This window comes from Haemaphysalis longicornis, unplaced genomic scaffold, assembly GCF_048455015.1.
Source record: "Haemaphysalis longicornis isolate Haplotype H1 unplaced genomic scaffold, Haemaphysalis longicornis Haplotype H1 scaffold_4, whole genome shotgun sequence".
Lineage (NCBI taxonomy): Eukaryota > Metazoa > Arthropoda > Arachnida > Ixodida > Ixodidae > Haemaphysalis > Haemaphysalis longicornis.
Genome location: NW_027526361.1, coordinates 44,143,738 through 44,169,263, shown reverse-complemented (window position 1 = coordinate 44,169,263; position 25,526 = coordinate 44,143,738). Strand labels below are relative to the sequence as shown.

The window sequence follows — 25,526 nt, the reverse complement described above, 5'->3', positions numbered from 1 at the left end:
AAGCCGACGGCCCGGTTGGGCGGACCGTTCCGCCGAATACACCCCGCCGCGGAAGAATCTCTCAGCCGATCGTTTTGCTGCGGGTGCCTGATGCGCTTCCTCGGGAACACGCCCGCCCCACTCTCAGGGGGCAAGCTTGGCAGATGCGTGTATAGTATTTGTGTGCGTGCTGGCGGCGGGTGTCTGCAGTCTTCCGTGCCATCTGGCCCAAAGGTCCGTTCGCCTTCGCTGGCGCCCACCAAGAATGCACGGCCGTCCGTGGGATTTTCACCTGTATCGACTATGACCGATATCTTTGTCCCAGCAAGCCGTTCGTATGTACATGCCTCGCAGCATGCCATCGTGGTCGTGGTAATCTGGTGACTGGGGGACGACCCTAATGCGGGAAACGGAACGGATCATAATCCGGCGTCTCGAAAGAGGCACCGCTGGGAAGAGATGCGGAACGTTCCTCGTGAGAAGCGGATAGAATATACTGGGAATTGAGCGGGACCGACACGCCATTGGGCCTCTTGAATAGCTGGATGACACATCACTTAAGAGGAATCAGGCTCTTAAACAGTCTTTCATCCGACCGTCACTAATCTGAGGAGCGGATTGAAAACAGACAAGGGTCGACTGTTGCGGTGCGCGAATAAACCTGTCGCCCTTTTTCATTACGCTGATGTTCTTACCTGTGTGTCCGGACATGGTATTAACCATAACTTTTCTAGCAGGCTTATGCGAATGTGCGCTTATAGCAAAACGGGAACTGCAGGTCTTTTGTCAATCAAACGGGTAAATTGGGAGGAGGAGCAAGCTTTTAGTCTGGGAGGCGGCTGCGTGGTCCCTTTGAGGGCGATTGCTGGAAACACTGGTGGAAGCAGGAAGTTTGCTCCCGGGTTTTTTTTTTTTTTTTTTTACAACATTATAGGCGAGCGCGGGAAGGAGTTCCACGTCGCCAACCACTACCGCCTGCATCCGCGCGGAATTGGGGAAGTAATCAAACTTCGGGGAGGGTTTTACACCCGAACACCGATCCCCCTCGCGACCGACCTTTCTAACTACGTGCGCGTGCGGGAGCAGCCATTTGTTTTACGTCCGGCGGCCTGGTGGTATTAACAGACCCATAACGGATACCATAAAGTACCGCCGAACGGTGGTGGTGATTCATTAAGAAAGCAGGGAAGAGAAAAGAACTGGGGATATTGTTGAACTCAACAGGGAGTTCACCCTCATACAACCCAGTCCAGGGAAGGGAAGGGGGTGTTTCAAAGAATAGGAAGAGAGAAAGAGAGGGAAGAAGGAGGTAAGTGGGGGACAGCCTATGTATTCTAGTAACGTTGGCCTATGTCACGTTCGTCTCCTCCGTGACTTGACGGCTACAAACGAAGCACTAGTCTTGTCACAACCAGGAAGTTGATGAGCTGCTGGAAGACCTCCCGTCGGATGGCGTCCGGACCCGTTGGGAACAGAAAATCTTTCAGCTTCTGACTTGGTGCACCGAGTCGCTGGAGGGCGGACGTGAAACCTGCGGAGGGGTGAAGCATGCAGCGTATAAATGCATTCTTGGCGCCTTGGCGTTTTACCAATAGAGATGACACCGTTGGTGGGGGGAGGGAGGAGAGATACAGCCTTGCTGTAAAAACCTCTTGTCTTTGAAGCTCGAGGCTCTCTAGCGCGAGCTGTAAACGAGTGTCCCGATGTTTTCTTTAGTACAGTTACGTTCTAGCGCTAGGCGTAAACGAGTTTCTCGGTGCTTTAGTACCGTGACTACATGAGATGACGATTACGACAGGAGAGGCCAACAGCCCCAGCCCCCAAGGGGCTTCGCCCCTAAAAGTGGTGAGCGCTTGCCTTCTTCCTTCGAACTGAACTCCACAATCAACTCGTCCAGCTTTCCGTCCTGCTTGTATAGACGTGACTTGCCTTTCATGCTGTCGTGTTTCGGGCACTTCCGGAACAGGCAGTCTCTGACCACGTGTATCTCTGTTCGCACGGTCGTTACGAGTGGCGGGCCTGGCACCGTCTTCATTCGCTTCCTTCTTCTGAGCTGATGTCTCGGACCATTCTGTAGCGTGTGTGGGCTAGAACTCTCACGCCCTATCTTCTCGCTTGTCTTTTCGCGCCGCCTAATAGAGGCCAGGTTTGGGAATAAAGTTGCTCCTCCACATTGGTACGATTTTCCAGTGGTTTGCAGTTTATTCTAAATAATTTGGCTTTGCTTTTTCCACTTTTTGCTTCCCAATGTGCTCTGCATGTTGATTTGATGTTACACAGAGTAAACAAGTGGTGTTTACTCTGAACCTTCGAGGTTAACCATTCCTGCATTCTTTATTTGCTGTATTACTTTGCCGTGCGAACAAAATTTGTTCGTTTATTTGCTATATGCGCGTTATCTTGCATAGTTGTCCAGAACTACCCCTGTTCCCCTTTTTTGTATAGAGTGTGCTTGTATTCTCCTGTCTAGGGCTTCTTAAGTGAAGCTGGCAGTATCTTGTGAGTGAATAAATAAATAAATAAATAAATAAATAAATAAATAAATAAATAAATAAATAAATAAATAAATAAATAAATAAATAAATAAATAAATAAATAAATAAATAAATAAATAAATAAATAAATAAATAAATAAATAAATAAAATTAAATAAGTGATAACGTCCGGTGACAGGCGTAACGGCTGTGTGAAAGGTCAACCCGCTTGCTCGAATCCGCTTAAGCTATCTTATATACACACCTACGTAGTCACGTCCACCTATCAGAAGTGAAAGGAAGGATTTTTATCGCTCTGCATGAACGCCAGAAGGATTGGATCCTCCTCCGCACACATACCCGCCGCGGTGGCTCAGTGGCTAAGGCGTTGCGCTGCTGAGCACGAGGTCGCGGGTTCGATTCCCGGCCGCGGCGGCCGCTTTTCTGATGGAGGCGAAAAGCAAAAACGCCCGTGTGTACGAGATTTCGGCGCACGATAAAGATCCCCAGGTGGTCAAAATTAATCCGGAGCCCTCCACTACGGCGCGCCTCATCGCCTGCGTTGCGTCGGCGCGTTAAACTCCGCAATCAATCAATCAAACCTCCGCACACCCGGCCCTTTTCCCTTGGCGCCTTCGATATATGCCATACGCGATGAGTGATTTTTTTAAATGATTCTGCGTTTTCTGTACGTCACGGCGGGAAACATCCTGGTCTGTGTGGCACAGGCCCCCTTTCCCGCACCGTATGTGTTTGAACGTCGCCTATACACGCGATACTACTTAGACAAAATGAACCAGTCCACCTGGTCACTGTGCCCACAGTGTGATGTGCGTGAAGATCTGCAGCACCTCATCTGTGACTGTGCGCGATTTAGTACGCAAAGAGTATGTCTCGCAGCCTGTCTCTGGGCCGGCCGCTCTCCGCAGGACTAGAACTGAGGGACGTATTAGGTCCCTGGGATTCTTCCAAACGTGCCTGTCGTTCTATTAAAGCTTTATTGGCCTATCTAAAAGCCACAAGCCTTTCTGTGTGTTCCTCTTCATCATTATAATCATCATTGCCGCATTCATCTGGCATTCATCTGGCATTCAGCACCGCATTCATCTGGCATAGCAAGCCAGGCGGTTTAGCCCGGCTGACATCGCCAGAATCATTAAAGATTGCTCTCTCTCTCTCTCTCTCTCTCTCTCTCTCTCTCTCTCTCTCTCTCTCTCTCTCTCTCTCTCTCTCTCTCTCTCCTCTCTCTCTCTCTCTCTCTCTCTCTCTTTACATCAGAAAGTTAATTGATGCGCCGGTCTCAATTGGTATGCTGGCTGCAGTGTATTCTGGGAAGGAAAGGAAGGTTTTTAAAAGCACTAAATAGGGCTAGGTCGCGCTTCCACTGGTTGATTGGTAAAAAAAAGTGTTACTGCTCCCCGGCTTACATGCGCGCGATCTTCGCGCTGGGCGAGTGTTAAACTGCAGTCGCACCTTTCATTATGCCGAAAAGGTCACTCACATGCCCGAAGCGATTTAAGCGCCCTCAATTTTATTAATTACCCTCTGTTTGGGGCGGAGCCGGCCCCGAGAGAAGAGTGATGTTTGCATAAATTTAATCTTAACAGCGTGCGTATCGCGTGCTTTACTTTGTTTCTTTTTTTTTTTTTTTGCTCCAACTAAGTGGATCGGGCTTATATATAGTTTCGCAGATATTTCATGTCAAACGAATCATAGCGGATACATTCACTGGATGTCAAATGGTGCCTGCTAATGAAAAAAAAAAGTATTCAACACAATACCCGGCGAAACAGCCCGCTCATCCACTGAATATCGTGATATGTATGACGGCGTTAGGTCATGCAGCTTTACCGCGCGGAGTCCATTGACATTGCGCGCTTTCGTTTGTGGCGCTGTGTTTTCCCCTTGCAAACCTCGCCAGCTGCAAGCAAAACTCGCCTCATGAATTTCCGTGGCAGAAGAGTTGAAGCATTTACTCGTTTAAGTATACCGTGCCTCACGCCCGAAAATTCGTCGTAACAGCCCTGTGCAGTTTGCTGCACCACAACAAAACCTGGTGTTGCCTACATGTGGAAAGGAGCGAACAAATAGCTTTTGAACGCTGCGAGCACCAATTAGGGGATTTTCTTACAGTTATACCAACAAGGAGCATTGAGACACCGAACATCTCCACTCCAATCCAAGACACCCCCTTGTGCTCAGTAGAGCCACGTCTTAGCCACAGCGACCAGTGAAATGAAAGAAACCAACTGAACAGAAATATTCATGGTCAGCGAGGCAGACTTGGGTGACTCTCAAAGGCTTTTATGAACGGTTTACAAACCTGGCAACGGCGAAACAAAATAACGAGGCCTTGGTCTATTAAGCGCCCCATTTCAGCCAACGTCTGCGGCGCCGTGACACGCGAACTTTCAGGATGGCAGCGACGGCGGTGGTGGTGGTCCGTAATAATGAGGCGCCACTGAACCTTGGCCTCCCGGAACGGCTCTATTTGTGCGGGCCATTGGACTCCAAGGGTTGCCCGCCGTCGAAGCAGCTGGAGCGGAGGCGCCCGTGACGTCACCAGTCGCACGTCTCGCCTCAAGCCAACACTGCCCCGCGGTTGTGGGTTAACTCGCGAGAGACGCGAGCCGGGCAGATGAGCTTTTAATGGCCGGGTTCCGCGCGACTTTTACCCGTCTGGGTGCCCCCTCGTGCACACCCAGAGTCCCTCGCGCGCTCACCCTTATTAGGACCCTCCGCGCTTCCCCCTTGCCTCCCCAGTCATTTGTGATGGTGCTTGAACTCTTCTGGGAGTGGGAGCTTCGGACTTGTAGTACTTACCACAATTGGCGGCTGCTGCTGGCGGCTGTCACGATGACGCCGGCGCCACGATTCGTTCGTTTCCTCGCCGACATGGCGTGGGAAAACGCACGGACAGAACAAAAAGAAACAAAAAGAAAGGGCAAAAAGACACATGAAATGAACAAAAGCAAGAACGCGCATCTTCTTGTTCTTAGTTAGTGAAGGAGTCATCTGCATGGTGACTTGGCGGCAGGCACGATGCGCGGCCGTTCACAGCTGTGGGGGACGCATTAACAGTGGTAGATTTATTGAAATGTTTGAGATGGAGAAAATGGAGAAAAACTTGCTCCCTGGGGGGAGCCGAACCCGCGGCTTTGGGAATACCGGTCCGATGCCATACGAACTATAGGCTACCGGGGAGGCGGCGCTGGGGTAGCCCCCCAAGCGTAAGAAACGATTACATTCACTTATAAACACCCAAGAAAGTGGAAGGGAGCGCAGCCCCTCCGGTATATGTATCCGTGCACTAGGACACCAGCGCGGACGGTGTTATCGTGCTCAAAGCTAGCTAACACTCACCGGGTGGAAAGGCGGATAAGATAAAGATAAGACAAAAGTTTATTTCCGACAAGCGGGGGGCTCGGAAAAAAAAGTGAAATTAATTCAATTGACAAATTCACTTAATTAACTTCACATGACCTTACTGTCTTGTACCCATCAAGAGCCTCGCATTTTTTTTTGTACTTCCCTCTTAGTTGGAGTCGCTTCCAGTACACTGTAACAAGGGTGTAAATCACTGTCAATAAATTACGCGCTTACACCCGAGTAAAAAAAATACAAGAAAAGAAAACACCCCTTGGGGTATTTCGTCGTTTAGAACACCCTTATACTCCAGCAGAAACACAGTAGACCATTTAAAGGGTGTTTTATTGTTAATTACACCCTTCCAAAGGGTTTCTTTTTATTTTTTAAAAGGTTGTAAAGGTGTTGTCGAGATCTAAAGACCTTCTTCCCTTCTTTGGGTGCTATTTGTAGTCATGTAATATTGCCAAATATTAATTAATCCACCAAATTCGGTCAAAGGTAGTCTCCAATTAATTTGTGATGTGTGCGGGCCAACCAGAGAGGGTTGTAAATGGATAAGATGCCTGGTTCTTATATCGATTCTGCTGCCGAGAACAACACCGCCTGTCGCAATATTATGTAACAACAAGGTGAGGGCGACACAAGATAACAAAGTCTAGCCGTTCTCATTTATCTTCGGTATACCAGCGCCGATGAGCATCACGCACACTCGCGTTCGGCGTATCATTAGTGCCGGGAACAGCACATCGTCCGTAAAGCGGCTGAGTAGCGTTTCGCGGAGACCACGCACACGTCAAACAACTCAAAACGGATCGCGCAATTAGTTACCACCGTGGCCGAGCGTTTATAACGATTACTGTTTGTGTGTCACCTATATCCAGATTTAGGTCAGCGACATGTTGTTCGCTTGTTGCTACAATACTTCTTCGCATTGTGAAACAGCTCAGAAAAGCATCGTGCGTGTTCGCAAGCTCTCTCCCCCCCCCCATTTCTTTCTTTCTGTTTCCTGTTATTTTCAATGCCAACTGGATAAACGAGGGGCAGTAAGCGTGTTCCAAATTGCGGCAAGACAGCTGCTGGTGGCGAACAAATCAACTTCTCCGACTTCAAGGGCATAACGCTTTCGTTTAAATGGCGTGTTCTTGGTACGTGTTGAGCATGGCATTGATAACCGTTGGCGAGGTTGCACGTATACTGAACGCGGTGCGCCAACAAAGCGAGCAGACTGCATCGATGGACGTGATCGGGGCATGGCAACGGCCTGCACCACAGCGACCTTCGTTCTCCTATATGTATACAATTGTGAGAACAGAATCGCCAGTGCGCACCAAACTTCAAGCGACGACGCAGACTGAATCCAAGACACGGCGCCAGCTTTGCGTAATTCTCCTCGATTTTCCGCGCCGCCAGCTCGCGTAGTTTCTTTTCTTCTTTTTTTCTTCTCTTTCTTTCTTGGTATACCCGCGTCTGCGTCAGACACTAAATTTAACGTTCACCACACGTTTGCCTCCGGTGTATAGCTGCTTCTTTTTCTTTTTCTTTGTTTCACGTTTGGGAGAAACGCAAACGGGCAATGAACGAGACGAAATGACGCAATTCGATACGGTAATCTACGTCTGCTATAGGCCGGCGGTATGCCCAAATGCACACATCTAGCTCCCGATAGTGTGAGAATCCCCAGTGGATTTTTTTTTCTGGATTGATTTTGATTGATGGTAGGGTTTAATGCGCCGACGCAACTCAGGCGATGAGGTGCGCCATAGTTAGGGGCTCCGGATTAATTTTGACCACCTGATGATCTTTAACGTGCGCCGAAATCTCGTACACACGGGCGCTTTTGCTTTTCGTCTTCATCAGAAAAGCGCGGCCACCGCGGCCGGGAAACGAAGTGTTATTCGGAGGTTCAGATTCACGGTGAGACATCGGCCTATATGGAGTAAAAATGAGGGATGTACGTGCCGTTATCTAGAACCCCAAACAAGAGAGGAAAACAGAAGGCCTATAGGAGGCAGCCCGGAAACAATGCTACGGAAGAAATCTCCAAAGTGCGTGGAATATATCAGGGGGACCAAGCAGAAGAGAACGATTGTCGAGGCCTTTGAACTTGCCATGTATGATTACATGCTGCGCAGAATAGCTACGATGATCGTAAAGTTAATTTCTTATCAATAAGTAAACGCTTTTTACCCAGGCCGTACGGAGTCTCCCGCCCCGCCAATGGGCACACCAGGTTCTCCTCTAAGTTTCCAGCAAACTTTTATTACGAAGTGGCTTTGCCGTCACGGAGGACGTGGTGGCAAGGTGGAACCACGCACAGACGTACTCCAAGAAGCCGAACCCGCCACCTTTCTCGCCGCCCCAGTGTAGTGTGTGCTTGGCCGCCCAGACGGCTAACATGCGTCACCTGGTGTGGGACTGTGAAGGACTGAAGGACGCACGTCACAAACATCGCCCGTCATCCGTATCTACATACAAGGACTGGATCCGGCCAACGCACGACCACAAGAGAATTCTACTCTCACTGTGGACATTTGCGTGTGAAGCCTCCATAGTGCGACGCACGTAACCCCCTTCCCTTTTCCCCCTCCCACCGCAACAGGCCTAGTGCCGTCCTATTCATAATAAATTTTACAAAAACAATTACGACTCTATGCAATCTCTTTCCACATCCTACACTCATTTCTCCAGCTGGACCTGGAGTTATCGTGATGAAATAATAAAGTAACGCTTGAAAATTTAACTCTTCCTAAGACGTATATCCAATTACCGTTCGTTCTTGCTACAAAGAATTTATATCTCGATATCATAAGTTTTTTTTGTCCACCCGTTCGTGAAACTACCGCGATAGCTGTAACGTAAGACAAGCTACACCCGCTGCAGAGGAAACAAAACGACAATTGTTCTTTTTGAGAGCAACAATTTGTGTACACATGGAACGGCAACGAAGTCGGCTAATGCTGACCGTACGGCTACGTGGCGTGTGTTACAGCAACTACGCTTGCAAGCACCAACAGGGGCATCCTTGAAATGCGAGTGCATCGTCGCGAGGTGCGTTTATCTGGGACGACGGCCGATTTCTGATTTTACGAGGGCAAAAGCTTGGGCCGTTTGCGATCGCGAGTGGCCTCGCGATGGCCTCTAACGTGCCAAATCCCTAATTGTGCAAGCGTTAATCGCGCACCACCCGCGGGCTGCGCCTGGAAGTAGGGCTCCGGTGGTGTCCGCGGTAGGTCCGGCAGCTCCGTGAGCGCGACCTCCGCGCGGATGTAGTAACACATGCCGTCCGCGCAATGACACACATATGGTCTGGCGACGGTCGCGCGCGCCGTCTAGACGGCGGTCATCGATCGCCACACGCTTTCGCAACGCCGTATACCGACGGCAAGGCCGCCTGCGCTGCTACAGGACAAGACGAGACAGCTCCCCAAGGCACGTCCTTCTGAGCGGAGCTCTGATGACGCCCCCTACGGAAACACGAGGCGCGGGGGGATGTTGGATTCGACAACCAGAAACACGTGGGGGGGGGGGGGGGGTAACTGAGAAACCTTGTTGTCCTCAAGGTAGTGTTTTCTTGAGTCGCGTGCGCTGCATGCATTGCCGCAACGCCCGCCGGAAACGGGACGTGCATGCGTGAGCTCTACGCGAGTCTAGAGGTCTTGAAGTGGCTCTCTGCGGGGGGGATGTCGCCCTCATCGTCCCCCTCCCGAGGACCACCTCACCGTGCGCTCAAGCGTGTCAGTGCAGCTCCCCTACCTCTCTCTCCTCCCTCCCTCTCTCTCCTCCTCTTCTCCACCTCATCCTTCTGGTTTTGATACGCGTGGTTTCTTTTCCGTTCGATGGTGGTGTAGCCTTGGCTTTGTTTCCTTAAGCGGGGCCGCGCGAGACTTTCTCGGAGATATGGCGAGTTGAGGCACGAAGTTCGCACTCATTACCTTGATAAGATCCGAGCAGCCGAAGCTGGGACTGGTTTTACTGCAGAACCTCCTGCACGTGCATCGCAGTGCAGGAAAAAAAAAAGAGACAACTGAATCATTTAACGGCTCCTCTTATAGCGAATAAAGGCAGCGCAGTGAAGGTAAGGACATTGAAAATCCACTTAAATTCTGACTATAGATGAGCGCGCGCGCACATGCAAGTACAGACACACACGCATACGCGCACACACGCTACTCTGCAGTGTCGAGTAGGAGAGAAATAAATGCTCGCATCTACATCCGAGTTAGTCTATATACGGCTCTATACACATGTAAGCCTATGTTCAGACTACCGACGCAAAATACATATCGTGATTTTTGGACGTAAAAAACGGCATGCCACACAGTTCGGTTGGCTGAGACGTGAAATAACGTCATTATTTAAAGTTATTAGGACAGTTGCGGCAAGTCTGAACCCACCCGTCGCGGTGGCTCAGTGGCTAAGGCGTTGCGCTGCTGAGCACGAGGCCGCGTGTTCGATTCCCGGCCGCGGCGGCCGCTTTTCCGATGGAGGTGAAAAGCAAAAGCGCCCGTGTGTACGAGATTTCGGCCCACGTTAAAGATCCCCAGGTGGTTAAAATTAATCCGTAGCCCTCCACTACGGCGCGCCTCATCGTCTGCATTGCGTCGGTGCGTTAAACCCTACAATCAATCAATCAACCAATCAATCAACAGTCTGAACCCGGCCTAAACCTGTTCCTGTTGGAAATAATAACCGCGTGGTGTTCCGCGAAAGCCGATTGCCTGCCGCATTATTAGCCAGTTATTAACATTCCCATGGTGACACAAACTTTTGGTTTAGTGTGCCAATTTGTGCGTCTAAATTTGTGTGCCCCGCATATAGAACCCGGGATTCGCCATTTTGATCTCTTCAGATCGCATCGTGCAACGCAGTCATTCCGAGAGCCTCTTGTTCGCGGCATAATTTCACGCCCTCCGCGGCTGGTAATGGAGCCCGCACCTTTGGCTCGCTCAGCAGCACCAGGACAGCGTGCACACAGCGGCAGCCACGTGTCAAACCGGTGGCCACTCAAGGCCGGCGCGAAGGATGGACAACAATCGGCTCTCACCGGACGTGCCGAGGACACTCCCGCGTCCAGCAACGGCACGATTGATCGCATCCATCGATGTAGCGGCCTGTCTGAGCGGGGTTACCACAGCGACGATTCGCGGTCAGCGCTCTGCTGGCCCGCCTCTGTAAAAGCAGTGCACGCCTGGCACGCACGGCTGTCCTGCAGCGGCCCTGGGAAGGTGTGGCGCTCCACTGGCCACATGGGCTCTTTAGACGAAGACCGCCCTGGCGCCGCCTTCGCTGTGGTACGCGCTTACGGCAAGGTATGGCACTGGTAGTGGTTTAGATGCGATGGCATTTCTTGGGAGAAGGAGGAGTAGGTGGCAAACGGACGGAAAGGAGGCCGGGAGGTTAACTATTGAATAGCCCGCTTTGCTTGCGCTGGGACAGAAGGGGCAGGTGAAAAAGAGAAGAGGAGAGTCGAAACGCGCGTACTCAGCGCACTAAAATCACGGGTGCTAGGGACTGCGGAAGTGTTCTCGTCTGTTCGCTTGTCACTCGAATCGTCCAAGACACAGGAAGAAACACGGCAAACGAGAGTGGGAGTCAGACCCCCGGTATCGTGAGGACAGGCGGAAATCGACTCGGCCACGCCTATACGTAGCGCGTGCGTCTTAACAGGACCGCTGGATGAAGACAGCCTCCTGCTGTGCGTCCCTTTCGCGTGTCCCCGTTTTTCGCCCTGTCTTTCTTTTTTTTTTTCGACAACTCGTAAGCCAACTGGCCCAAGCTCGTACTCTGCTGCAGCCTGTCGCAGTAGGCGGCCGAGCGTTCACCTTTCCATAGGCAGCACGCCAACATTGCACAAATATTGGTCCAGTGTTGGACCAGTATTTGTCGTCGAGGCTCGGTCCTTCCGTCTATTGCACCGACTGTCACCCAACAACGGATCGACGTTAGGCCAATTATAAGCCCAGCATGTCAAAGATCAGCTTTCGCAGTCTTCGTCGATGTTGCGTATTTCCCGCCAGCCTTCAGCCACCATGCAACAGGATTTCGCAGTTATCGACTCTGTGCTATGCAAACTGATGGCCTGAATTCCTGCAGCATAATCACCCCCGTACACTTGGGCCTCTCCTGGACGTGAAGAACGTGGCGGTGCATGGTGGCATACTCGAGGCACCGAACTGTTGACGTTTATTCCCTGCAATAGACACGCTTATTGTCTCTCCCGAAAGAAACCCCCGACTAATTTCAGACGCAATTATCCTTAGCGAAATCACTCGTTTGCTCCAACTGCCGTCTTATCGCTTATCTAACACGCCTTTCCCTTGAGCCAGTTGCGCCGCACGGGCGGTTCGCTTTCTTCCACTTTCGCTTAGCGAAGCGGCGAAACAAGCGATCGTTGCAAAGACAACGATTCGCCAGGCGTCGTCGGGAGTGTCATAGTCGCCAAGTCGGGGGGCTTTTCGAGCCAGCGGCTGCTGGCAGCGAGACAATGGTGGCTGTATTGGCGTTGACTGGCGTTCGCGGCGGTCTTTTATTCCGCGGACACGCCCACGAAGGCTGTCCTGGCGCGCGGTTCGCGACTCAATCAGGGGGCAACGGACGCCTGGTTCACTTCTTCGATCGCGCTGCAAGTCGGCTAATTGGGCGCACATGCAAATGCCCGCACAGCTTAAGAGCGGGCAGCTGCTTAACGGGCGGTCCGCTAATGAGCTCGTCCGCCCTTGCACTCTCGCTACTCGGTCGACGGTGAACGGTGGGAGTGTTGCGCGAGAGAAGAATGAGCCGTCGACGCGCATGCGTTCCGTCATGACACGTTGATGGGAGTGCCTGCGAGATTGTGTTAGGCGACGAGGAAGCGGAAGCCCCTAATCGAAGGCGGCGTGTACTATATGGTGCCATGCGGGTACCGCGTTTACCGCCCTGTACCGCACGTCATAGTTGGACAGTACAAGTTCTTGATTGTAAAGGTAATTGGATTAAAGTGACGACCGCACGGGGTGCTATGAATCTTAGCGTCAGCTGAAGGTATCATTGATTGAAATCGGTCAAGTGTAATAGTGGCCGATTGATTGAATAAATATCAATTAATTGTAATATTGATTGTAATCGAAATTGGTTGATCGATTGATTGATTGGTTGATTGATTAAAATTGTCGATTGATCAATTGTAATGATTTGATACCAATTGACTCGCTGTTTTATCATCCCTTGGCCAATCCCCCTCGGTGGGTCTTACATACACTGTACGTGGACTGCGGGACAACATATCGGATTCCGTGGGAGCACTTAGCGAGTCGCGTCGATGCGGCACCTGACTAGCGTCTAGGCCAGCGCTAGCGCGACCCCACTGTGCTTACATATTGTAAAGTTTGTTCACTTTACCGGGCGCACAATTGAATGCAAGGATATTCCCCGTGTAACACTTTGACCATAGAGAAAGCTTTCTCTAAAACACCACACCGCCCTTCCATCGAAGCGGCTGCATGTGGGATCGCGCACTGTCGGGCGGTTCTGGCGCGCCTGCTAAAATCCGGCGTAATTTTGTTTTTCACACAGTCGACGCGCGAGCACTACATGACTGCGAGTCTCTTGTCAGGCGCACCGTAATCGCCGCACAGTGCGCGAGCCTGCGACTATACTCGAAGCGAGGTGTGGTGCTTGAGCGACCGCCCTTCGGTTCGGAGTCTGTGCAGCTACAGCCAATACTTTTGGCATACGTGAGAGCGTAAAAGGGGCCGTCCACAAGAACCGGTCGTCGGTGTCGACACCAGGCGAACCACGGTCGGATGCACGCTCATGTGGAATCCAAAGTTTTGTCTCCCCTACCGGTACATGCCCAGCTGGAGCAGCTCTATGTAGGCGGGCATTATGCGATTGTTGTTGCGTGAAAGCAAGCGTGTGTATTTCTGCCTGTAGTAATATGTTGATGTCGCTATTTCCGGCTCCTCCTCCCGTATCCCGAAATGCTTACGGCACCCTGCATGTTTGACGTCGGTACTATGCGTTTTACACTACCTACCTGTTCTCATCGCTCTGGTGTAATAAATTTATGTATTTGAGCGCAAGTATTGGTTGGGAGCACGAAGAAAGTCGTACTGAATGGGGAACAACCCCGCTACACGCAGTCACGCCACCATCGTGCCATCACTGGTCATCCCCGTGTTATCACTGGTCATCACCGTGTCATCACATGTCATCACGTCATCATCGTGCCATACAGAACGCAAGAAGGGCGCAAGGCGTCATCATCCTCCACGCATCCTCCACGTATGCCGTATTTGCACGATTCTAACGCGCACCTTTTTTCGCTAAAAGTAGCCTTGAAATTTGCTTTCGCGTTACAATCGGGCTCAAAACCGAAGTCGGCTTTGAATGTTGCCCGCTTTAGTTGTATTCTGCCCGCTGACACGTACGTGGTGTCATGTCTTTTACATCTGCGAGGTAGAATCGGCTTCAAATTTTTTTTTCGAATTTTTATAAGTAAACTTACCTGCGCGCGTTACAATCGGGAGCGCGTTGGAATGATGCAAGAGATAAGATAATTTTATTGAAATGAAAAAAAAAAACTCAAGAAGGTCGGCCTGGTGGTAGCACAGTCTATCCCGGATATATCGAACTCCAAGGGGATCGCAAAATAGTTCGATATATGGATAATTCGATATATAAAATATTGTGCATAGGATTTCCAAGGGGATGTTTGGACTGTTCGATAAATGCAATAATTCGATATATCTGGGTTCGATATATCTGGCCAGTTATTCTTGGTATATCTGCTCATCACCTTTACGAGCCAAAATATACACACGGGGATCGCAAGGAGCAGGATCAAGACACAATCCATCTGCACTACCCTGCACCTCTACTCGACATGCTGCGGAGAGGGGATCCTTACGAAGTCAGATCCTTCGGTATGGGAGAGGAATGGAGGGGGAGGGGGGCAGCACTGAGTAAACATATGCCGCCAACGCTGTATATTCGTGCATGATGCTTTCTTTACATCGCACGTAATCTGCGGGGTTGTGCTTCGCGAAGGAAAATTCGCTGAACGAGCAGCCCAGGTCACCGGCACCCTCCAAGCGCTGGTCACCACTCGTCGTTGACCCAACAGTTCCAGAATAAAGTTCTTTCTCCCTCTCTCTCTCACCCAGCTGGAAAGTGCGCGGGGCTACAGGAAAGAAATCTGTGTAGCTTTCGCGGTTGAAGCACACCCGGAGTTCGAACCCGCACCACCGCCGCCCTCTCGCTCCACCTGCTCCGATTTCCGCACCCGGCCGCGTGCCTCCACCCTCTCGTGTGCTCTTCAGTTCGTCTCGGAACTGATTCTCCATTCTCGCTTTGAGCTGCTCCACCGAAAAAGGGACAGCGCAAGTTTTTGCTCCGTTCCGGTAACGTTCTCTTTTTCGCGTGTATCGCATGCGTGTCACGATTGTCGGCTTCGCTGGCTACAGCATCGTCGAGAGGCTCGCCAGGAGAAGGCACAGAGGGAGAGGGGGGAAACCGCGCATCGAAAAAGGTTGAGGGGGCCCTGGCAGGGTGGCGTCCCCCTCCGGTCCTCGGGGCATGACCGCATAGGGGGCCCCATGACGGGCAGGCGACAGGTCTGGTGACCTCGTTGCTCGGGCCTGCTTCCACGAGCCGCCCCGAAGCGTTTAGCACGTGCTGCTGCCGGTACTCTCCGCTGGCACGCTTTGGGTCAAACCACCCCTGCCTCCGTCGGCGGGAGCGCGCGCGCGTTCAGTCTCGATCGCCGCCTCAAGCGGACGTCATGCGCGACCTGCAGAGAGACGCGGGTGGCGTCCTCAAGCCCGTGCTCAGGAACCTCTGGGAGGCGCACCGCACGTCCTTCTTCTTGTACGTATACGTGCATGCAACTTGCGTGTACTGCGACCGCGTTCTGTCCTGTTTGATGGGTGCGGTCGCGCTGAGATGCTCGACGATTTGTCGATGTCGCAACGCTCGGCTGAGCAGCTCGGTATCCAAGGGGGTGCGGTGAAGAAGACAGGCTGATGTGCATTTCGGGACGACAGAGAGGGCGAGAAAATAATAAAAAAAGTGAAAACAGCGAAAAGAAACGGTACGCAATTTTTTTGGGTTTCTTTTCTTTCGCGGTCGTTTTGTTTGGGTTTTATGCCGTAGTTTTCGTGTGGTTTAAAGAAAAAAAGGATCGTGCTCAGTTTCAAAGGGCGAATAGCGTGCCGGTGATTGTTGAATGCGGCAATGGTCAGTTAAGTAATGCCTCTTATCGCTATTCTCCGTGCGCGCGCTTCCGAGATAACGAGATAAAAGAGGGCGGGTTTCGCGAACTGGCTACGTGGTGCATGTATAATCGCAGTATTACAAAGCGTCTGCGAAAACAATAAGAGATAACATTGTTTGATTTTATATCTATTTATCGCCACGAGAATGTCCACGGCCCCATTTTCACTGTTCGCGCGCCATTTGCAGGACGGCGCGCTTTTTCGTTATCTTCTGTTTTTGTTGTGCCCGCACCAGGGCTCTTTTGTGTTGCTTTTTTCTCCCTTCTTTGACGCCTTTTTTAAGCTGTTATAATTTTTCATTCACCATCGTAAAAGTTAATGCAACGCGTATTCTAAGGCTGGTGTATATATACTCTCGGTTGTGTCCTTTGGTCTGCCTCAAATATTCCCGTTTTCCTCGCGCTCAGCAACGTTTTCATATATGATCCGTGCCAGTAGTTTAGAACAGTCTTGCTTACATATACATCGTGTTCGCGCATTTTTTCCGGTTTTTATTTTTTGTTGTTTACCCGTCGGCCATTTTGTGGGGCATCTCTTGGCCACGACGCCAGATTTTTGATTTACCGATTACCGAGTTCCCCTCGAGGGGAAGCCATAATGCTTGTTTTGCACTCAAAGCACATAAGCAGACAATTGCCCCCGAGGATTTTTTACACTTCAGTGGCTCCTACGGGGATCGCTGTCTCTGGCCAACTCTCTAATGGCGCTAGGCTGCAGGTTAGACCTCGAGAAATGGCGTGGGCAAACGCAGTTCCGCAGGGAAAAGCGTGAGCTGGTGTCCAGACAACCCATACCTTTTTCCTTGGAGGGTTTTGGTTGAGAACTCTAATGGAAGTGTATGAGGCGTACGTGGTTCCTGCACGCTGATTGAGAGTCTGTACTTTGTCGCCTTCCTAATCAGAGCGTTGATTCTTTCTTCATTTATTTTGGTGAAGTTGGTGTATGGTGCATGGTACCTTATTCGCGAAATAAGGAGTGCATCCCGTAGTCGTTGGAGGTCTTGTTTACTGAGTTCATTTTGTCTGTTCGTGATTCTGCGCATCCTGTTCAGGACTTGTTCTCCTTGCCGACGTATGTGCTAAGTTTTGGCATGGCCGCCCCCGTCGCTTTGAAGGAGGTGTCCAAGTACCCTGATTAACTTTTTGCAAGGAATTGAGACGTTTGGATCGTGGCGTGGTTGTCTTTCCTCGTAACGGTCGCTATTACGGCAGTCTTCGGCGTCCTTATATTGATCCTTTTCGTTCCAATCGTATAGTATTCTTCTGGAACTTGAACTCGAGCGTCGCTTTGCCCCATGGTGAAACAGTGGCATTCCTTGGGAGGAGGGCTGCACTGTTATGTTTCGGCAAAGTTCGCTGAAGATGTCCTGTTTGGCTTCGGAGGAGGAGGGTTGGCGGGCACGGCTGCTGATGCCCATTATTAACAAGGAGGGCCTACCCGCTGCCTTAGAGGGAAGCGCCACAGAACTGCGAGCCTCAGGTTGCAGAGGTCTGTGGAGATGTAGGGCTTGTTTGGACACCTTCCTCATGAGTCTGCGCAGGATTTCACCGTGGATGTTTAAAAAAAGAGTGGCCTTCGTGCTGTCTTCTGCCCCGATCAAAACTAATCCTTCTTGTACTCTAGTACTCATTTTCAGAAAGCGTTCAGCTCCTCATCTGTCAAACTTTAAATGTGGAGCAGGACGCATTCACTTACTCGTGCCATACGCATGTCCGAAATAAGTAACGGCCGAAATGTTCAGAAAAGAGCTCGCAAAAGTTATCATGCACCCAGAACGACGACGCAAAAAAACTCTCGTTCTCGTATCTGTTCGCGGCCGTGCGTATAGGTGTCCCCCCGTATATGGACGCCTCACGACGTGGCACCGCAACCGCCCACCAGGAACGACAGAGTGTGAATCTGTACGGAGGAAACCCGTAACTTATAGGGCCGCCGTGTTTCTACTGCATGAGAAATCAGTCGTGTGGGCGGAGGAGCTTAGTCGAGCGGAACTTGGCGGTGGGGGCACGCGCGACGTAACCTTGGCACTCGCGTGTGAGGGGACTGTTTGATTTTCGCCTTCTTGCCGGAAGAAGCCAACATGCACAATCCGCATCGTGCCCTATTATAAGTGAGCCACACAGGCAGCGGAGAGTTTGGTACGCCGTCATTGTCTATACACTCGCACATAATTGCTTTGCGTCTCGCCGCCGAGTAATGCGTCGGTGGCGAGCCACCACCTTTTGAAGGTTAAGGCCTTTCTTTAGCTAGATACACGCTTAGATTTTGGTCTGTCGGTCTGTTTTTCTGTAACCCGTGTCAGCCAGAAACGATAACCAGTAGTTGCTGGTGGGCCACCAGTTATGAGTGATGACCCGGTGACAACCGTCGATTACCAGTGATGACCCGTTAACCACCCGTGGGTCACCAGTGGTCGCCAGCCTACACGTGACTCAGTTGTGATCCACTCAAAGGTAACCCAATAGTTACCCGCGAGCCATCGGTGACCGGTGATGACCAGTGACCGGTGGGTCACCGCTGGGTTATTACTGGCGATCAATGAGTGATGCCACTGGTGGACGCTGATATGGTGACACTGGGTGCGCACCGGTAATGACCCACCGATGGCCGACGGGTGGGTCACTGGCTGATTGCCGGCAGAGCCACTGATGAACGCCGTACAAGCATCGGCTATACCGAGCCTGAGGCGCTTTTCCGAGTTGGCTTCTGTCGCTGCATTGATGTCTTACTGGTGTCCACTGGAGCAACAGGCTGAAACCAAACATGACTTCGTGGGCGGGAGAGACGGTATTGTCTAATTGCGACGTCAAATGCAGCGAAGCGAGCATACATGCGGCCAATTTTGATTGCGTTAGCAACAGGTAAGGTACGCCGGCAAAAATTTTCGAACTACCTTTTTTCCCGCGATGTCCGTTTCTGAAGCAGCCAGAATAGGAGACCGAAGCAGAAGAGTAAAAGTGAAAAAGAGGACGTCATCCAAGCCTTGGTGCTGAACGCTGATGAATGGCCAACCCCCTGATTGGGCAAGTGCCATACAGAAGGAACATCATCATCACCACCATCTTGGCGCTGAAATCGTTCTGCCTAGCGAATAGTACGAAGGAAAAGATGGGAACATGCCAAATTCTCTCGGTCGAAGAATTCATCATTGCTGCATCCCTCGCTAAACAGGGCGAGCTCAACCATTCCAGGAGCGGTGGGGAGGCGAGTTGACTTCGACAATTAATGACGAGAATGTTTCATCAGGAAAAAAAAGGAGATCAAGTAGCACAGCGCACTGCAGAGCACAAGCTCTAGCCCGGCTGACTTGATGCACTCTCGCAGTCCAGTGCGACGGACTTGGCACAGGAAGAAGAAACGGAGTGAGAGAAAAAAAAGAAAGAAACTGACTGATGATGATGCTTATGGGACTTCATCTTCATAATTTGCACAAGACGGAAGGAAAGAAAAGGCCGCCGTAAATGACCGGGCATGTCCGTCAAGTGAAAAAAGGAAGAGGCATCATGCGACAAGCTGAAGCATAAAATCACAAAGACCTGCAATTTTGCCCAGTTACCGATCGACCTGTCTTATTTTAATAATCTTTTTTTTTTTTTTAATTTTCAGCATGAAAATAAGGCTATACGGACGCACTTGCGTACCAAGAAGCGCGCTCGTACATCTGGCAGATGCTTCTGTTTTCGCTAGTTTCTTCTCCTCAGAACTCAATATCCCTCTCCTTCTCCAATGGCCTCCTTTGTGCCCGATGGAAGGCTTAGTTATGCGCTTTGACGAATGGTTGTTTCCCAAGCTTTGGTCCAACCCTCCTCCGTTGACATGCGCCACTCCTCTGAAGGACTGCGTATCCCGGAAAGCCATCACCACCACCTCCTCCGCGAATCCCGCGCTTTCGCACTTGAAAGGCAGTAGCCCGATTCGACTGGCCGCATGGGTGCGCGTTGCAGCACGCGCAGCGGCTCGTGTCGTCGTCGGGTGCCGGCCGCCAGCGACAATGGCAGCGGCAAGAGGGCTAGAGGCGGCAGGAGGGCCGGAGGCAGCAGGCCCTGCTCTGCTGCTGCCGGGCCCTTGAGGAGCAGCGGCGGCAGCAGCAGTGCGCGGCTGTCCCGGGAGCCGCCGCTGCCCGCATGGGCACCGGGGGAACGGGGCGACGGGCCCTGCGACGACCAGGAGGACATGGCCGACGACGACAACACGAGCCAATGTAGCGCTTACTCCGCCGATTCCTCGCCGACCGCCGGAGCACGCTTCCGGCCCACGTCCCGCCATGGCGATGCGCACCTGGCGTACGTCCTCTTCAATCGCCCAGTGCGATGCTCTTCGGGAGGCCGCTCTCCGCGTGTCCCGTTGGGAACAGGAACAGCATGCATAAGAGTTCTTAGGGGGCGTTCCCCACGCTAGAAGCTGGGACTTTATTTCCCTCTTGGTATTTGTCTATTCCTAGGATTTGGGCGAGGCTATAGCTTGTGTTCACTGGCGAGGCCCGCATGCAGGCAACCATGTGAGTGCGCCGTTACTGGTTACGTCGGGCTCCGCAGGATAGTGGAACTTGTCCGTGCTAAGCACGTGATTTGCGTCGGACGTTCCAAACTCTACCCCACCGAGCGCAAAGTAATGCCTCGAGTCCAATGTGAATGCGATTAATAAGATATCTGTTGACATGACCGTAGAGAATCGGGTTGAAACGGAGCAGACGACGCACGCCGGTGTTTTTTTCTTCTTCAGCGTGCGGGCGCAGTGGTACAAGCCGCGCCATTTTCTTGGCCGTTTCCAGTGTTGCCAATAGAAGAAATTGACAGCTAAACTTTTCAGTGAATTCCACCTATACGGCCACTGCGCCCCGCGTCGTAGAGTTGTCGAAAACATCTGACGGGAAACTCGCCAACAAAGCCAACGTTCCTGGTTGTGCTATTGAAAGGACGGTGTCGTGAACTTCTGGCGTCGTCTTATCTTAGTGGCTCGTCATTAGGATCCTGCGGCTTGTTTCTAAGTTGATCGTACCCGCCTGGCGGGGTAACCTATGCCACACACTGCTCGATAGTTACCGCAAGCACGTAGCCGATAACATTGTGCTCCCGACATCCACTCGACTCTGTCTTGTGCCTTCCGCTCCTGTTGACTGGAAAAGGAACGCCCGGTTGCTAGCACCTGTCTGGGCAAGCCTAATCTTTAACGGGCATCGATAGCGGTGGAGATAGGAATGAATAGCGCGGGCTCAATGGAAGCGACTTTTTACCACAACATCTTGGGAAGTTTGTCGTTCTTTCTCCGAGGACAACGTAAGGTTCCCAGGGAGGCGGTAAGGCAGCTATCGCAAAAGCCTGCGTTTCCTCTCGCGATTAAGGTTCTATGTAACCTCTCGAAGCTTCCGCTCGTTGTTCTGCATGGAGGTTTTTTTTTCTTTATATAAGTTCACCTTGTATTCCCCATCGTATTGTCTTCGCCTCTTTGGTTATTGAGCGGCTTGGCTGAGAATAGTTATACGTTTGTAGAGGTTCCGGAAGTAGGGCGAAGTTAGCGTCGACGAGCTGCAGACATATATGTAAGCGCTGATAAGGGAAAATCCCGGTAGACTGGCTGCTTACGGCGAGTACAAACGACTGGGCTTTCACGAACTTAACATGTTATTTTTGCGAGCGGTCACCTTAAGAAAGCTGGGAACCACCCAGTGTCCATTTTCTACGTCTTACCATTGTTGTCCGTTTGAACGGTCGTCGTCTAAACTCAATGTGAGCATCCCCCCCAACATTAAGTAGTAATCCCAGGCGAATGACGTGAATTTACTTACCGGCTGAAATCTGTTGAAATGTACAGCTCACGCGGTTTATGATAATTCGGGCAGTGCTATTAGCGCGCTAAGCATGGTCGGTATATAATTTGCTTACGTATAAAAATAGTCGTTGCTTGATTCAGCAACAAAGCAGCATTGAGTGGGGCTCAACATGGTGCGATAATGCTGTCTTACTCCCACTGACCGGGATAAAACATATGCGTGCATTTTCCGCTTTGCACAAAGTGAACAACTACCAAACATGCTCAAATGTTGTTGATACCCAGCCGTCACTCGCTGGCCATAACGGACATCGCGGAACGCGAGGCAAAAGAGGTGGAAGCTCGCGACATGCGAATTCGGCTTATGTTCAGCAGCTAAAGCGTTAAACATTCGGCAAGTATACATATGCGCGCTGAAGCACGCATGTTTTCTCTGCAAGATGCAAATGGCAGACGGTTTCACTGAGCGAACTAAGAATATCGCGCGAAAGCACAATTTCTTGCACCAAATATTTGGTCATGGTCAAGGTTTTGAGCAATTTCAAATTTCCCGCTCGTGCCCCACATACACCGTGGGCGGCAGCGTCTAGTCGGTAAAGCTTGGGCTTCGCAACTGAGAGGGGCCAGGATCTACGGCGGTCCCTGCCAGTCCCAGACGCGTTTCGTTTTCTTTTCCCTAGCTGAGCAAGGGCTTCACACAGAGAAAGACGAAATACATACATGGGTATCCCAGCCGAAAAAAAAACAATTGGAGGTCCATTTGGACCTGCGGAAAACCCATTTGATTCAATTGGAACCAATTTGAAATGCAAATGGTTACAATTGGAGCAATTGTGTTTTCGGCAGGTCCAATCGGGCTTCAATTGTTTGTTCCTCGGCATTGACGCGCAGTTTATGAACTGTGCCAGCACGTCGATTGCCCTGCACGGCCCGGCGCCAGAGCAGTCATGCATTGGCACGTTTTACGGAAAGAAATTAACCGTCTTACAGCATACAAAAATAACTGTACTGTTACTGGTTTCAGTTATGCAAGACGTTACATTTTGCAGTCACTGGAAAAAAGTAACGTATTTACTTTTCCGTTCCTGTGAGAGATGGGTGCAGCTTTTTGATGAAAAGTTAGAAGAGCAAGCGGTTGGGTGAGAATTTAAACGGAAACTTCGTTAATGTTAGATGCCATGAGCCGAATCGCTCTTCGCATCTGTAGTGCATGTGCGAGGTTGCAATACAATGTTGTGCCGACAATTGTAGCGGGAAAACCGCTGTATACAAAGGATGACGCAAAACGAAAAAAAATTAATGAGCACGTTTTGTGTCAATAGGTGTTGTATGACCCCATGTCCCCTTTTATCTCTGCCTCGAGGGATTTGGTTAAAAATACTTTTCATTACTCAGCGTTAATTGTCAACGAAAAATCGTGTGTGAAATCTCACGTGATGGAGAACACACCGCGTCCTCTGCAGAGAGCTCTGCCGATGCAGCTCGAACAAAATTGCTGTTTTGTGGAATGAAGATTACGTTATCTCGGGGAAGGTTGTTAGCTCGCGCATGTATACGGCGGTTGCTGACACGTTGCTGGAGCTCTGTTGATGGCGACGCCTGAGGTAATGAAACTGCGGTTTTGCATTGTGTACTATGATTCACTGAGCAGGACCGATTCAGCCAACACAACGTGCAAAATTTTGCCAAACTCTCTTTCCGATTTTTTTTCCAGGTTCTAGGCGATCAAGTACACAAAGAACGGGATTTGTCGTTTCATTATTGTTGTCTGTATACAAATTAACGTGGTCGTAACGACATTATATTGTATGACTTTCAAAATTACCAGGTAATGGAGAAACAGTGTAACAAATTATTGGAGATAACAAGTAACTTGTTGCAGTTACTCGTTACGAAATAAGTAAAGTAACTTGCCAATCACCCGTTATTACTAATTAGTTACCGCCCACGACTGCGGCGTTTTTCTGGTTGGTCTGTGCTGGTGCCGCCTCTCATTTGATTTTGGATGTACCGTATTTACTCGTATATTGCTCAAGCACGGACAAACCTGTTCAACAGAATGTTCGGAAAGCGGCAGCAGAGGAAGCATTTGGTCTGCAATCAAGCCCGAGTTGCAAGTTGTATTCCCATAACCGCTCTGTACCAACGCAACAAGTTTTTCCTTGGTATTCTGAATCCTTCCTCCACTCGAGTCTCCGGTCGAGGAGATCCTTGAGATCGATTTCCCCATGCATTAACATTGCGGAATCCTCGCCTCAGCCTAGTGGGGGGAGCAAATGGAGTGGAGAAGGGACTCCGAATACGGCCTTTTGTCTCTCTCCCGTTGAAAAAGAAACACGAATTTATGTTTGATTTTTCTGCGCTATTTGCTCGCTGTGCTGCCGGCACGCTTGTTATGCTGCTGTGTTGGTGCACTAGCGAACGTTTCTAGCACGCTGTAGCTTTAAGTTCACGCCTGCCTTTTGTTCTGCTTCTTTTTTCCCCCACCCTCTTGACAGTGATTTGTTGGAACGGTCCTCGACTATGGGTGAGAAAGGAAACACTCAGGTACATCAGCTCTCTTCACATTTGCCCGCATACCGTCTGCGGAGGAGAGAAAAAAATCGCCGTTTACGTGAAATGTTACAGTTGAATGAAATGAGGTAATAAATCGATTTATGCGAGTTGAGGTGTGTGTACAGCCTCCCAAATTTTTAATAATGTAGCGGGAGCGGCGACCGACCGGCACGTCAGCGCCTTATCACGGTGCTCAGCAGCGAAATAGGCGAGAGTATGCGCACGCGCATAAGGCTATCTGCTGTATGAGTGTCGTCTACTACGCTGTTTCCTTGAGAGTGGTACACCCCGTGCCACTGCATCTGAATGACTTTGTGCCCCACGCTTCTTAGCTACCTTTGGCGGCAGCGAAACGGCTTTGCAAGATAAGAAAAACAGGGGGTGTGTTGTCCTGAGAACAACATCGGAGCAGACGACGCTCCCACAACAGATAGTTCTATGCGCGTGCGCGCACCCTCTCCTATTTTGCCTGTGGACACCGTGATAAGGCGCTGACATGCCGATCGGTCGTCGCTCCCGCTATACTATTAAAAAATTGGGGGGCTGTACGTGGTAAACAACCTGCTAGAAACTGCAGTAAATGTGAATTTAAGTCCCGACAAATTAGACGTCAGCGGTAGAAGTCAACGATCCAGGCGGTCATAAATGCACCCATCCACAATGAGTGTGTTCGTACAGACGGAATTTTTTTCTCTCCTTCGCAGGTGGCCAGTTTACCTTGGGGCAACAAGCCCTAAATAAAATTGGTGCTGTGTCAACGCGCAACGTGGTTCAGAGTAACTTAAAGGGACTCTACAACACTTCCGATAAACGCTTTCACTCTTTCCTTTGCGTCTGGAAGCACTGCGAAAGCTACAGCTATCGCCAGCACGGAGCGGCACTGCGCGATTTTCTCGTCGCAGCAGATACGCCTTCCGTTTCTGCTTCGCTTTTGTGGCCTTTTTTCTTTCTAAAGTGGCTATCGAATGCGTTCATTGCCGCAACTAAAGGAAAGCCGCTACACCGCTGCAATGACATAGTTCCAGCGTTTGAAGAACGCCAAGACGGAAAAAGAGAGAAAAATATTTTGTACAAGTTTCAAAGTTATCTGATGGGCATAGAGCAGCAATTTTTGGCTGAGGTACCT

The 25,526-nt window shown here is 50.6% G+C and overlaps 1 protein-coding gene across 5 annotated transcripts in view; it reads left to right on the top strand.

The window, feature by feature from the left end:
- LOC144178612 (coronin-2B-like) overlaps positions 1 to 25,526 on the top strand; it is a 152,396-nt gene that overhangs the window by 90,555 nt on the left and 36,315 nt on the right. For 3 of the 5 annotated variants that reach the window (XM_077706597.1, XM_077706594.1, XM_077706598.1), the window contains one exon: positions 24,343 to 24,391. The exons of 1 other annotated variant lie outside the window; for it this stretch is intronic. In XM_077706597.1, coding sequence (XP_077562723.1) covers positions 24,368 to 24,391 — 24 coding nt within the window. In that variant the 5' untranslated portion in view covers positions 24,343 to 24,367. Of the gene's footprint in view, positions 1 to 15,567; positions 15,669 to 24,342; positions 24,392 to 25,526 lie in introns of those variants that run through there. One more of the 5 variants, XM_077706595.1, reaches the window with a different exon arrangement.